The sequence below is a fragment of the Emydura macquarii genome, unplaced genomic scaffold, assembly GCF_026122565.2.
Source record: "Emydura macquarii macquarii isolate MOO-44397 ecotype Brisbane River unplaced genomic scaffold, CSIRO-AGI_Emac_v2 contig_1045, whole genome shotgun sequence".
Lineage (NCBI taxonomy): Eukaryota > Metazoa > Chordata > Testudines > Chelidae > Emydura > Emydura macquarii.
Window position 1 is genome coordinate 14946417 of NW_027131182.1, and position 15879 is coordinate 14962295.

Consider the following 15879-nt stretch of genomic DNA (forward strand, 5'->3'; position numbering starts at 1 on the left):
TAAATAAAAGTCTGACATTGTTTATTTTTGCCACAAATGATGGACCTTTTGCAGCTCACACGGAAATCAATGAGAGTTTTGCCACTGATTTCAATGAGACTGTAAAGCTGCCTGAGATATTTTAATTTAGTTCATCTACAGCTACTTTTTTATATAGATCTGAATGCTAGTGACATCCGAAATATACTGATTCTCAAAAAATTATTTTAAAGCTCGATTTCTTTTCAGTAATTACCCATCACTACAGGGAAGTCTGTGGGTGGTCCAAGGGGAAGAGAAGAAGGGTGCTTTCCTTCTGCCATCTACTTTAGCATCTCTGCAAGGAGCAACCACATATCTGAACATAGACTACAATCACAGGGCATGACTGCAGCTCAAGCAGACATATCTGGGCTAATTTTAATCTCAATAGCTCAGGCACCAGATTAGTGAAGCCATGGCAGTGCATGCCTCCCTGTGGGCTAGAGAGTCCCAGGTGGGCTTATACAGCCCATGCTGAAACATATACTGCAGCGGCTTCACTGCCTGGGATCCCAAGCTAGTGAGATTAAAGATATCTCGGGAATGTCTAGTCTATCTGAAATCACACCCCATGACTGCAATCTAGAAGGAGCCTTAATAGCCACACACTGGAAGTGCAAGGGAGTGAATTCACATTATCACCATGGACTTCCTGAAGGAGTGCAAACCTGGAGTTATTTCACTTTATTCCCCAGGTTACTTGGTACATCACAGGCAAATAGAGGACAAGAGCACAGGTGGTAGTTTACAAAAACACTTCCACTGGCTCTAGCACCAGTTCAGCTCAACTAGTGTCAAAACACTTGGGAATCACACTGTAAACAAGGCTTCTGTGGCGGGAACCATTTTGCATCACCATTTTAATTTGACTTGCTTTGCAGAAAGCTTCTTTGAAATGGTGGCAAAATCAGTTCTGGCTGAGGGAGCCATGTCTGTGCTGCAGCTCCCACTGGTCATGGTGGGAATTGTTTTTGGTAAATTTTCCCAGAGTTGTAGTTACTTTGCTGTCTTCTTAGCACTACAGATCCTTAGGGACTATTAACATAATAACAATAATTTAAACAATAATATGTAGTGAAGTAAATCCAGCAACTTTAGTTCACCATTGTTGCTCCTTATCTAGTTCTTTCCCAGTCTTCTCATCTTATATATGGTTTTGCAATAGTTCTTCCTCTTTATGGTCTTAGCATGTGTAACCATGTTCCTCATAAATCAACAGACTTTTTCTTGGGATCACTTGCTTCCACTTTGTGTTTCAGAAAAGCATTTTGGAGTGCACCAAACTTTCTGTGTCTGGCTTGGGTTGCAGAACCCTGTTCTAGGAGGAAAAAAATAAGAGTTCTACTATATTTGTACAGAATGATTTTTATTTTTATTGTAGTAAGTGTACCCCTCATGTCTTATTTACTATAGTACTGTCTGCTAGGCTCTGTGTGTTCTTTGATTTTATTCAAATTTTACTTCATAGACCACTCTGAGGCGAATAGATGAATCATTAATGTGACCAATCTTTAGAACACATGGGGATGGATATTGGATCTGTTTCTTGTTTCCTGCCTGACAGTCTTTCTGATCTAATTCTCAAGCCTCTTGAGTCACCTATCATTTTGAATATTATGTTTAACATAGATTTTAGATAAAGTACCTTGTTTTGTGACCTGTTTATCCAGAGCCATGACTAGTTCCCTTATTGTATTTTTGGTATGGAAGAGTCTGGTCCTGTTTGGAAAGAGATTGTTCTCGTGAACTAAAATTAGGAGTTAGGAGCACATGGGTCTGTTCACATCTCTTCCACTAACTTGCAGTGTAGTCAGCAAATGACTTAGGTTACTTGGGTTCAAAAGCTCTCCCCAGCTGAAGTCTGCTGCACGTGCAGATCCTAGCCCAGAAAGTGTGGAAAGGGGAAGTTCAGGCCCAGTTGCATGCTCATACATTTCTCTGAAACTGTGGAAGCCCATCTATAAGATGCAGGATTTGTGACAGGGACAGTGAGGAGACCTGGGCTGGGGGAAATAATCCACACAGTACTGGATATTCCTACTCTCTCCCATCCAAAAACACCTTCCCCAGGACTGGAAACAAAGCCACACAAGTTAATTTTGAACACATCACCATTAATTTGTTCAAGTTTTCCTTCTGTGCTGCAAAGATTGACACCCCCATTTGGGCAGATTCAGGAGTCAATGTGCACAGGGCAGAATGACAGGGAACCTGTACAAGTTAACAGTGACTGAAGGCAGGTCTACACTTAAAACACTGCAGCTGTGCCAATGTAGCGTTTCCGTTATGACATTATGATGCTGATGGGAGAGCATCTCCCATCAGTGTAGTTAATCCACTTCTGCAAGGTGGTAGCTATGTCGACGGGAGAAGCTCTCCTGTCGACATAGTGCTGTCTACACCAGGAGTTATGTTGATATAACTATGTCACTAAGGGGGCGTGGATTTTTCACACCCCTGAGCGATGTAGTTATACCGATGTAAGTTTGTAATGTAGACCTGGCCTCAGACAGCATTAACATGCACATTTGTTCTCCAGTATTGTTGGGGGGAGGGGAGAATCCAGCAGAGTGTCTTCCACGGAGTTGGGGATGGGAGGCTGGGGGAGCAAGCCAGAGAGCTTCCCCTTCCCCCCGTCTGTGTGCCATGGGTCAGGATCTCATTAAGTCACATAAACAGCTGGGGACATATGATCCTAGTTCGTTGACAGAGGTCACTCAGCAAGATAATGCTAGGCCCCGGAAGTGGTTGGCTGGTGAAAGCATTGGGTTTGCAAGCAGATGGTTCATATCTCCAGCATCTGCCCTCATGATCTACCCAGTTATCAGGAGTTCTCTCAGTTTAGGTGGGGCTGAATACAGTCTTTAACCTCTCTGGCCCAATTCTGCTTTCATTTTCAGTCCTGTAAATCAGGAGTTACTCCACTGATTACAGCAAAGCTACTCTGGCTATATACTGGTGTAACCGAGGGCTTGTCTACACTACAGGGGTTACAGCAGCATAGTTGCAGAAACCCCATAGTATAAACTCGCACTACAACAACAGAAGGGCTTCTTCCATCGCTATGGCAACTTCACTTCCCTGAGTGATGGTAGCTAGAAGCATTCTTCTGTCAATGTAGCTGCATCTATACCAGGGGTATAGGTCAGCATAGCTGCAGTGCTCAGGGGTGTGCATTTTTCACATCCCTGAGTGCATTAGCTATGTTGCCTTAAATTTTACTTGTAGACCAGATTTGAGAGTGGTATTTGGCTCTCAGTATCTGTTTCATGGTCTGCAAATTGAAGTTACTAAAGCATAGTGGATCTGGGTGAATAATTTGTAGTGGACCTTTTATTAAAAAGTTTTGCCTCTTTGTGTTTGCAAATTGTCTGCAATGGATCATGACTTCTTTTAAATCTATTTCTTAAGCCAAATTATTCACCAAATAATTTCTGCAGCCAATTTTATTGATCTGCAGCACACCTGAAATTATTAATTTGAAATCAACTTTCCAGGATATTCTTCCGAGTTGCTTAAAATGTGCTGTTTCTGCACAACAGCAAACTTGTTTGGTAGAACATCCACAAAAAGTAAGCACAAGAGGGGCAAAAATACAAAGTGAATTGGTTTACAAAGTCTAAGAAATATTTATGGCATAATTTCTCCTCATTATTTATATAATTCTGATACTTCTCACAATACCTCATCAGGGTATTGTGAGAATTAGTTAAAGTTTGAGAAGCACTTTCTAAATGTAAAAGGTTACCTAAGTATTAGTACTGTTTCCAATAGGTTTCGCTTTTCTGATATTCTTTCTGTTTTATTTCCAAGGGGGTTGTAATGTCGTCTTGTTCTTGTATATCAGTACTTCAATATGTGTCAAGTTGATGATCCTGAATGCAGGAAAGAAGACAGAGTTGGTAAAATGGACTAGAAGGGTCAAATTCTCCGCTGCATCTAGCTACTGCTGGGTATAGAAAAAAGGGTCTGATTCTCTGTTTGGTCCCAGAACCAGGTGAAGATTAAAGAAGCCCATGTGCTGCTCTAAACTGCACCGACTGGTGACATTCTCCTAGAGACCATATGCCAGCTGGCCTCGGGATAGCTAGAGCTTCCATCCATCCCTTCTAGGGGCTGCAAGGAGGGAGGCACAAGAGACGACTCCAGCAGCTCTATATCATGCTGCGGGTGTGCCCAGCGAGGCAATTGCAGGAGATTTCCACTCCCTTTGTGCTGCTTGCTCAGCACACAAGTTGTGGCATGGGGCTGACAAGGTTTCTGGCCCAAGGTTTCCGTTTCCTAAGTAAGAGTCTTTACTCCTTTGAATGTTCCTATTTACTTCAATGCAATTGTTTTTGTGAGTAAGGACTATTCATGTGAGGAAAGTTTTGCAAGATTGGACCTCAAGTCTTTTACTCTAATTTTATTTTTCGATGCAATACTCCCTTATTGTATCCGCAAGAGCTTCACAGTGGTATTTTACTCCTGCACTGGCTTTCAAAATTTAGTCTCAAATGCAACTAGATGAGGAAATTTCTTGGAGTGTCTTGGAAATAGAACTCTTTAACACACAACAGGTTCTGCCCCTTCTCCTGAGTTGTGTTTTGTTCCTATTATCTCAACAAAAAAGACATAATTATTCATAAGGGGGTCCAACTAATGCAGTCCTTACAAAGCCTTTAATCAGACAAAATTCCCATTGAAGTCAATGAGAATTTTGTTTTGAACAAGGACTGTAGGATTTGGTACAAAGTACAATTCTTACAAGGAGACAAAAACGGATTCACCAGGTGCTTTCTTAAATCTTGTCTATTTGTATTATTATGGCTGTGTATAGCTTTTAACCACCATAGCTGGTAGCAGATAAAACAAAGAAATGGACAAGAGGACAGGGTAAACAATGAAACTTACATGATTATCATAAGTAGTAGTCTTGGTACCCCAACTGCTTGTTCAATGAAAGAAAAATGTATAAAACCAAAAGCTTCCTAGTAGTGGAATAATGAAGAGTAAATTCTTAAAAGACGTAAATGTCAGCTGTACTCTTGTGTTAGCTTCTGTCCTAAACTATCGTTGCTGATCAATTCTGGTGAGTATTTGTAAGGTGTTAAGTTTTGTATTTAGCTTCAAATCAAATAAATTGGTGGAAATGACAAGTGTAAATCTGATTTAGGCTGGTCTCACATCTAAAAATGACCTTTAAAATAACTTGATTTCACTTGGTATTTTGTTAGAACTAGTTGAAAAATCAGGTTTTCTCAGCCTTCCCTCTCATTTATGGCAGATAAAGTCATAACATCATTACATATAATAAAACTGCTGCCATGAGGGAAATAAAAGTTGCCATAAAAATTATTTTAACCAGCAAATGTTCATCAATTCTTTGTTACACTTGTTTATGAAGGGTCTTTACCATGTGTTTTTGCTTTCAAGAGTATTGTTAGTTGTCTGGCTACTTACCGAATTTGTGTTAAAAATCTTGGGGCTGATTCCATACTCCATAGTCAAAATTCCCAATGATTTCAATGGAAATATTGTCTAAGAGACTGTGGGTTCGGGGTGCTGAGTTGTTGTATTCTGCGGTAAGACTTCATAGACAGTGACTAAAATTCCTTCATCCTGGATGGTAACATTTGTTATCACTGTCTTTTTCTCCAGTTAAATGGAGCTCATTGCACATACCTGTGCACCTGGACGCACACATACAAACACCCGGATCTTTCATTTTGCTTCCAGAACTTAGACACCCGCCCTGTACTTTGATTACAATTACAAGAGAGGCTCACCCAGTGCTTTATGTTCCTTGCAGTTTGACTCAGGATGATAGAGTTTCTTGTCAGTGCTTATTCAATTTACTGTAGCGGTTGACTTGTGATCCTTATTATTTTACCAGATAAAGTGCCTTTGTTATTAAAGCTAATAATCTTCCTCAGTTAATTGCAAGCTATTTTTTTGCCAAGACCATCAAAGAAATGTTATGTGTACAAAAATTATGAAACACATTAAAGAATCCTTTAACCCAACTGGTGAAGTTTGTATTTCACCATAGATTTATTCTGGTTACAGAGAAGATAAGTTCTCACACATGCCCCTTTCTTCACATGGTCTTTGAGGTTGCACGCATGGCTAGAGGCATGGGTCCCAGGGAATTTCAATTAGCACCACTAATGCTAAATAGATTAACTGGTGTGCTGCAGAAGTTGCAGATACAATGGAAAAAGGAGGAAATGTACTTTGTTGGGTTGATATATCCACCCAAATTAACTCTGGGTCAGATTCTGCTCCACTTCTCACTTTGAGTAACACCACATGAGCAGCATGTGTCATAAGGAGCTACTTGACATGAACAAGAGTGGTAGAATCTGGCCCTTTAATGATTAGGCCAGTCTGATTTTTGAAGGTTTTTAAAGAGTAGGGCAGCACATGTATACTCTTCTTCAAAGATATGCCCCTCAACTGATTATAGACAAGAGAATTTTGTTTCCTGTAACTTCTTACACAATATCATTTTGCTTTGAGGCAGATAGGCTGGGGCCTCCTCTAGATATACTGGTGGATTCACTGAACTGTACAGCTTTCAGCATACAATGGAGAATGCCAAGGCAGCATGCCAGCACCATTACAGGATACACTGTAAGTAAACCTCTATTTCTATTAGAAATGTACAGCACAGAATCCAAATATATCATATAGTCTTAACTCCATGCATCACTCCCAAGGAAAGTGCAAACGGTAGGGGAAAGCAAGGTGAGTACTTTGGATCCCAGACTCAGAACCATACACAAGAGTTGTCTAGAAAGAGTACAGTGAAAAGCTGAGTTGTAACTGATAGTATGGAGTCTTCAATTAACAAGCATCTATGTTTTAGAAGCAAGCTTTGATGGGAACTTTGTGTGGCTGCAAGAAGCATGTATTAACAATAATTTACATTTCTTCTGTGACTTTCATCCAAGGATCTTAAAGTACTTTACAGTTAATTAGGAGAACTCTCCAATAAGGTAGAGTAGAGCAGGTAAATATTATACTTTTTCGACAGTTTGGTAAGCAGAGGCACAGGTCAAAGAGTGAAATTTACTCTACCTTCATCAAACCTGAGTATTTGGGCCAGGATGTAGAGGTCTCACTCAGCACTCTATCCCCATGGATTTTACTTCAGTCTATGAACCGGAATAGCATCCACAGTCCTTCAGTGCTGATTGTGCTGGACTTTGAGTCCACTAGATTTGCATAAATGTGGATCTGATTCCCCTCTCTGGCTATCTCCAAACTGAGTTTCTGCAGGACATGGACCAGGAAGGAGACCAGTTCCATGGTGCATATGGGGTATACGGGGACCCGCGATACATACATGCAGCTAGTTGGTCTCATATGCAGCCCCATTGTGAGCCTTAAATATCAAGAAGGGCTGTGTGTCAGCTCTCCACGCAAAGGATGAATTTGAGCTAGAAAATTTAAGTGGTTTAACAAGTTCACAATGTGATTCAGTGCCAAAGGAGGGAATAGATCCCAGCTATCTTGACACCTAGTCCACTGCTCTAACAATAGACACTTAGAATAAAATTCAGTGGTGATATATAAAAATATGGAAAGGTTAAAAAACTGGTCATGTTCAGTCTTGACAAAAGAAGACTGAGGGGAAACCTGATAATGGTGTTCAAATACATTAAGGGTGGTCATAAAGAGGACAATGATCAGTTGTTCCCCATAGCCATTGAGGGTAGATCAAGAAGTAATGGGCTTAATCTGCATCCAGGGAGATTAAGGTTTGATATTAGGAAAAACTATCTAACTATAAGGATAGTTAAGTAATGGAATAGGAGGGAGGTTGTGGAATCTCTGTCATTGGAGGTTTTTAAGAACAGGTTGGACTAACACCTGTCAGGGATGGTCTAAGTACTGTATACTGGTCCTGACTCAGTGCAGGGGGTTGGACTAGATGACTTCTCAAGGTGCCTTCCAGCCCTATAGTTCTATGATTCTGTGCTGCTGTAAATTGTTTATAAAATAGGTGTCAGTAGGTCTCAGAAGCAAAGCAGTGCAACTTTGCACAAGTCTAGCATTCAGTTGTATGCAAAACAAATGAAATGTGCACTAATTTCATATTCTGTGGAAACCAAATGTAACCCTTAAATTGAAATCAATGGGAGCTGTTTTTGCCAGGGGTGAACTTGACCCTGGGAGATGGCGTAGACAAGAGCTGGTCAAAAAAAGTTTTGTTTTTCCCCATGGAAAATGCTGATGGAACCCAAAAAAATAATTTGTATTGTAATTTTCAGAGGAAAAAATGCAAAACAATTTTCAAGGGAAGCAAACAATTTAATGAAAAATGTCTATTTAATGAAAAATCTAGTTTTCCATCAGGAAAAAAGTATGACAGAAAATGTTCAACTGCTTTAGTGCTGATATAAATTGAGATGGTGAGGGGCTGTTTCACCTTAAACCTCCATGCTAGTTGCTTTTCCTGCTATGCCCTATCTTTTTCTCCCTTGGTGGTGTAAGTTACACTTGTCTTGAACATCTACTGAATTATTCTTATTATTGATTAATTATTTGTGTTGTAGCAGCTCCTAGAGATCCATGATAATACAAATAATAGTAGGGAGGTAATTTTACCTCTACATATAGCATTGGTAAGACTGATACTATAATACCAGCATCCAGTTCTGGTGTCCACATTATATAAAGGATGTTGAAAAATTGGAGAGGGTGCAGAAAAGAACCACATGGAGAGAAAATACCTTGTACTAAAAAGCTCTTTAATCTAGCAGAGGAGGACATAACAAGAATCAATTACATTAGAACCTCAAAGATATGAACACCAGAGTTACAATCTGACTGGTCAACTGAACACCATGTGAAACCAGAAGTAAGCAATCAGGCAGCAATGGAGGGGGAAAAAACAAAAACAAATACTATACTGTGCCTATATTGCATCTTAAGGGTTGGTACATCTGGGCTTCCTGTCCCCGACTCCACTTGTCATGTGAGGGACAGCCACTTACAGGTAGAAGGTGAAGATGTTGAGGTTCACAGGCTCACTGCTGTGAGCCCCTTCTGCCAGACTCAGTCAGAGGAGCCTGAGCTCAGGAAAAACTGAGCTTCTAAGAGCTGCTGCTGTTGCAGCCAAATCCTGGCATGGAGTGGGAGCCAGAGGCTGCACTCTGGAGAAGTTTTAAAGGGCCACAGCCTGTACACCAATGTGGCCCAAGCCTTGCCCGTGGCTGCACTCCTGGGTCATGGCTGCCCCTTTGGCAGTGCACAGGACAGGGGAGGGAGGGATGCTGGCAGCAGGCTGGAACCAACCCCTTGCCACATGCTGCCTCTGGAGAGCGGCGGACAGTACACAGAGTGGGGTGAGCTCTGGCAAGAGGTGGCTGAGGGCTGGGGCTTGTAGTGCCAAGGGTGAGTGCAGACTCCCCTCCCCCGTTCAGCCCAAAGGCAAGAAACAGGAATAGGGCAGGAAGCTGCTTGCAAACCAGGCAGTGCTGACAAGTGCCACCTTGGCAGAGATCTCTCCCAGTCTCAGTGGGAAGACACTGCCAGCAGGATATTGTACCATCGTTTTGTTCAGAGTTATGAACATTTCAGAGCTACGAACATTTCAGAGTTACAAACAACCTCCATTCCCGAGGTCTTTGTATCTTTGAGGTTCTACTGTACTTGTCGTTGAAGCCAGGCGAATTCAAATGAGAAATAAGACATAATTTTTTAACAATGAGGGTGATTAAACATTGGAACAAACTACCAAGGGAAGAAAGAGGTGTATTTTCCATCTCTCGATCTATCCAAATTGAGACTGGATCCCTTTCTGGAAAATATGTTTTAGTCAAACACAAGTTACTAGTCTCAATACAGGGCTAAAATTCTAACCTGTGTTATATAGGAGGTCAAACCTGGATGATCTAATGATCCCTTCAGTCCTCACAATCTAAGAATGTATGAACGAACGTAAATAAGAGATGGTACGTGCTCTAAAGAGTTTGTAAGCTAAATAAATAGGCCAGACAGAAGGTGGAAGAAATGGGTCATCCCCATTTTATAGATGGGGAATAGAGGCACAGAGAGATGAGTCCTGTGTGTGGTTGTCCAGTGGGTGAAAGTTACACTACTTTGCAGCTTTCACCAGTTTTATTACTAAGTTACACAGAAGGCAGCTCCTTAGTTGACTTCAATAGATTTACACCAGCTGAGGATCTTGCCCATGATGTATAACTTACAGTGCAATTCATGTCATTGCTGAATGCAGCCCAGAGACTTCCATGGGAGTTACACCTTCTTAGTCCAGGAGGCATTTTGCTGAATTTAGCCACCCCATTTTACCATACCAGGAAGTTCACTGAATGCCAACTAACTCATGCACACTGAGAGTTTGTCTATACTGGGATATGACATATGTTAAAATACATATTAAACACAAGGTTCAACAATCAGTATAGATGAGGACTGTTGTGTCAGCTGATCATGGTTAACTCTAGGGTCCACTCTGATACGGCGTTAAATGCAACAGTTCATTTCTGCAACTAAGTGCTAAGTTGTGTTTAGCATCGTATCAGCTAACACGTTATAAATTATGTAATTTTGGTGTGTAGACAAGCCCTGATAAGTTTGAAGAATATGTCAATGTACGCTAACTCTCTGTGTGTTTATGGAACGGCAAAGGGTATATATGCAGCCACTGTCAGTAATGCAATAGTAATTTACTTATTATTTCTAAATTTACTAAATTCTAAATTTCACTACCTTAATTACATCTCTTCAAGGTGTTTTACTCAGAGCTCGAGGCTGATAAACCAGTTAAACAGCTTTCACATGATGTCCCCCTTAGCCTGGATGTGCTCAGCATGGTGAGTATCTGATTTTATACATTGTCAGAATGATCAGAGCCTTTGGAATTTTGAGAGACTTAAGAATTGGTGGTACTTCTGTAATAAGAATCTGGAACTCTGACTTCTTTGGCTGTGTGAACTACATATGGAGTTCATATTCAAACCCACAGGGATTGCTGGGCAAAGAGGAAATCATATGACACTGCTCTAATCTAATCAGAAGGCTGAGAAATGATTTTGTACCTGCTAGTCTTTAATTCAGAACTGTTGGGACATGCTCTGGGTTTTAATAGCAATTACCTGTGGCATCTCTTTAAATATTACTTTTGGTTTCAAGTTCACTTTTTCAGTTGGGAAAGGTTCATTTGTGCATGCAAAAATGGAAGAGTAATCACATGCCTCCATTTGCTTTTTCATGTTCCATGTATGTGTGCAACTGATTGTTCCAAATTCAGTTCAGTGTTCAGTTGCACACATACAACATGGGAAATGACTGCCTAGGAAGGAGTACTACAGAAAGGGATCTGGGGGCCATAGTGGATCACAAGCTAAATATGAATCAACAGTGTAACACTGTTGCAAAAAAACCCAAACATCATTCTGGGATGTATTAGCAGGAGTGTTGTAAGCAAAACACGATAAGTAATTCTTCCACTCTACTCAACACTGATTAGTCCTCAACTGGAGTATTGTGTTCAGTGTTGGGCACCACATTTCAGGAAAGATGGGGAAAAATTGGAGGAAGTCCAGAGAACAGCAACAAAAATGATTAAAGATCTAGAAAACATGACCTGTGAGGGAAGATTGAAAAAATTGGGTTTGTTTAGTCTGGAGAAGAGAAGACTGAGAGGGGACAGGATTACAGTTTTCAAGTACCTATAAAGTTTTTACAAGGAAGAGGGAGAAAAAATATTCTCCTTAACCTCTGAGGAGAAGACAATAAGCAAAGAGCTTAAATTGCAGCAGGGGCAGTTTAAGTTGGACATTAGGAAAAGTTTCCTAACTGTCATGGTAGTTAAGCACTGGAGTCAATTGCTTAGGGAGGTTGTGGAATCTCCATCATTGGAAATTTTTAAGAGCAGGTTAGACAAACACTTGTGAAGGATGGTCTAATAATATTTAGCCCTGCCATAAGTTCAGGGGACTGGACTAGAGGACCTCTCAAGGTCCCTTCCAGTCCTACAATTCTATGATTCTATATATTTAGAGGTCTAAAGCTGTGCCTTCGTGGTAAGTGTCTGAGCAAATAGACTTGAATTTTGGCAAATTCCAAGTGAGACTCTGACCACTGAAAATTTGAGATGAAAAGTTTAATAACCCTTAACAACAGAAAAAATGGCAAACTTGCAAGTTCCTCTTTCCCAGGGGATTTTCAGGAATTGGAAGTTTTATATCCTTTCAAAAAATGTCCTGTCTTTTCCCCATCACCTCCCATTTTCTTTCCCCTTTCCTCTATTATCTTCTTTTTCTTACCCACTTCATCCCTTTTCTTTTCACTTTCATATGCTTCACTCTCCTTTTCCCCATTTCCCCCTCTCCTAATCAATCTTCTTCCTTCTTTCTGACTATTTCCTCTTTATTCTTCCTTTCACATGGCTCAATTAGGAATGTTCCCTTGTAGTGCACTGGCTAGAAATTAGCACTGAGCATCAAATTCAAACATTTATGGGCAGGGGAAGGGATTTATTGCTCTTTTTGAAGGGTATTCTGGTGAAGTAGGTGAGCATTAGCAAACTTCTTCACAAGATGGGATGGAGTGAAAAAGAAGGAAGTTGCCTTATACTAACTTTCTTTGGCTTCTCCTGAATCTCATGGCTTTTTCACAGTTATGGGATCATGGTAAAGGAAGGAGTTTTACTGTCATGATTAATTATTACTTGGTTATACATTATCTTTTGCCTCTCCTATGTTCATCTCCCATGTTCCTCATTTACTTTTTCCTAAAAATACTTCTGTTGCCAAAAGTGCTCATAGCTTATGTCTGCACAGCAGCTGGGAGGTGGAATTCCCAGCTCAGGAAGATGTACATGAGCTAATGCTCACAAATAGCAGTGTGGTCATACCTACCCAAGAGGGTCAGGTGGGATTGTATGTGGGCAGCTAGCCCAAGCTACTACTCACGTAGCCATGGTTACACTGCTGTTTTTAGGCACTAGCTTGAACTGACCTAACACGTGAACATCTATTCAAACTGGGAATTACCCTTCCCAGCTATTGTACAGCGGTACCTATAGAGATCAAACAGGTCATTCTTTCTGTAGCTCAGCCCTGCCCATGCTGAATTTTATTCCGTGGGAGAACAGTGGCTCAGTGGTTAGGATCTGTCCGTATTCTGATCATCACAGACATACTTGGCAGTTACAAAGTATATTATCTAATATAATATATAGATTGGTCATATCTGGCTTTGCTGACCCATCACTTATGCTTTGCCGTCAACTTTAAGTATGTTACTTTGTGAACAAGTCCTGTTCTGCTTTTTTTCCCCAGGGTCAACTTGATGGACAAGCGATTTTTGTAAGTACTGCACTTCCTGAAACTGTCACAGCTGTGATCCAAAATAAGACAGAACATTTAGAACCTCCCTCTTCACTGATTCAGATGCAGTGCACTAAAATGCTCCATAATCTATGAAAATAATGATACTACTTAGCACTTAAATAGGGCTTTTCATAGTCAAAGTGCCACACACATTAACTAATGCTCAGAGCAGATAGGTAAGAAAGCATTATTATCTCAATTTTAGAGATGGATAATCTTCCACACTAATCATCAAAAACACTTATAAGTGCCTTGCTTAGATAGAGGAGATCAATAGTATAAGACTGAGAGTCAGGCAGCAAGGGCCATAGGACAGATGAGCAGCCAGGCAGAGGGGGGTGAGACTAGCAGTCAGGCAATAGGGAGAGGATGGAAGGGAGATATACCGTGTGGGTAGAAGGGAAGAACAGAGCAGTAAGGAAGTGTGAGAAGAGATGGGAAGAGAAGGTCTGAGATGAGCTAAAAAGAGAATAGGACACAGGAATAGGGGATGCAGAGGGAACACATAAAAAGAAGGCAGGAATGGGAGATAAAAGACAATGTTGTATAGAAAATAAACCCTCTTTATGACTTTTGCTGCTGGTGACTTATTTCCAGTCCTGTGCTCAGTGCAATAGACCATTCCGCTTCCCATAAACAATAACCATAAAGGGTTTAGTTTCAGAGATGGGCTAGGAGTTGTTCAGTTATAGAAGGGTTTTGGTTTGAGACTGAATCAGGACCAAGGTATAGGCTTGGAGTCAACATTGACAGATTCTTTTGTGTGAGATTTTGGCCAGAAATGGTGGAAATCGTGTGAGATTAGTAGATTTCATTTGATTTACACTATCTGTATTAATGGAAATTTTCCTAGATCTTGGGAGAATCACTATCCTTAGGAGACTTTTAGGCTGTATCTAAACCAGAAGAAGGAAAATGGGTTGCTTCTAGTTTTGGATCTGATTTGATAATAAAACTGGGGGGTTGGGTTTGGTCTGCAAGGTTTTGAAGGGGTTACAGACGTGAGGTTCCAGGTTTGACCCGTCTATACATCTGATAACAATGACTTCAGATGGGCCATTTCTTAGAGAATTAATGACTTGCTGGGATTAATCAGATCCCAGCTGGTCATTAATCCCCAGGAAATGCTGTTGAGCTCAGACATTCTTGCTGAAATGCTTTCTGTTATAGTCACCAAAGTAAACAGAAATCTGCAATAACACTGTGGGCGGGTTTCCATGATTTGTCTAATTTACACTGCTCTGACTCCATTGACTTCAAAGAAGCTCCCTCTTCACCTACACTGTTGTAACTGAGAGCAGAATCAGGCCCAGTCTATACGTATAAGTATTATCAAATTGGATGTCATGTATTATATCTGGTCTTGTTATTGTTTTACAACACAGAACATATAAATAATAGCAAACATGGAAATACAATATAATGGCACCTACTAAGGTTCTTGTCACTTTGAGTTTAGTGGGACTATGCACATGTTAAACATTAAGTACATATGTAAGCCTTGGACTTGGGGCTTTAGAGGTGGAAGGTCAAGTGCCTGGACTTAGAGAACAATGAATAGCCATGAGCTTGTGTACCCTGCTAGGAGAAATACAATTTGTGATCGATTCAAAGTTAGGCCGAGCTGATTTTGCAAAGCTTATGTTTGGCCAGATCTTCAACTGCTGTAAATTGCCATAGCTCCATTGCATTCAACAGGGCTTCTCTCATTTACACCAGTAGGTAGGGTGTCCAGACAGCAAGTGTGAAAAATCAGGACCGGGGGTGGGGAATTTTAGGAGCCTATATAAGAAAAAGCCTCGAATATCAGGACTGTCCCTATAAAATTGGGACATCTGGTCACCCTATCAGTAGACGATCTGGCCCATAATGTTTTAATAAAATAGAGGGTCAAATTCTGCCCCATTGTATGCCATTTAAACTTTGGCATTCCTTTCTGTAGTAGCTGTGATACAGCCAATGTATTGCAATAGAGATTTCAGCCCCCTGTACCTCCAGTATCACAACACAGCAAATATTTTAAGATGCAATAATGGTATAACAAGGTGGAACTCAGTCCAGAAGCAGATACATATCTTAACTTGCTTTAAAAGTACTTCCTATGATTTTCATTAACCTTCTAACATTATAATGCAAAACCATGATTCTACAACACACTGTGTGTGGCAGGACCTCTGTCCAGTCAATTGGACTATGCATGAGCTTATGGTGTCCACCTCTCTGGAACACACTGCAGGATTGGGACTGGAGGTAGCAATATCAGGCAGTAGAATTATTGGACTAGTACAGTACTAACCCAAAGGAATAAAAAAGGAGAGTTTATCAGAAAGATCAGCATCAGGAGGCTGGCAGTTAATAAGTTATTAGGATCTTTCAGTAGCTTGCTGCCCCTGGAAGTGCTATTTCAAGTTGCTCTTAACTTTAGGGGAAAGGAACTCTCTGAATTTTCCCATGCACTGTGAGTGATAGTTTAAATATCTGGATGATTCTTTAAAAGTGCATTTTTTCA

The 15879-nt window shown here is 40.7% G+C and overlaps 1 protein-coding gene across 1 annotated transcript in view; it reads left to right on the forward strand.

Moving 5' to 3' along the window:
* EGFLAM (EGF like, fibronectin type III and laminin G domains) overlaps positions 1–15879 on the forward strand; it is an 84783-nt gene that overhangs the window by 11576 nt on the left and 57328 nt on the right. Inside the window, 4 exon segments of the mRNA XM_067545354.1 lie at positions 3869–3923; positions 6523–6636; positions 10764–10847; positions 13320–13346. Coding sequence (XP_067401455.1) covers positions 3869–3923; positions 6523–6636; positions 10764–10847; positions 13320–13346 — 280 coding nt within the window.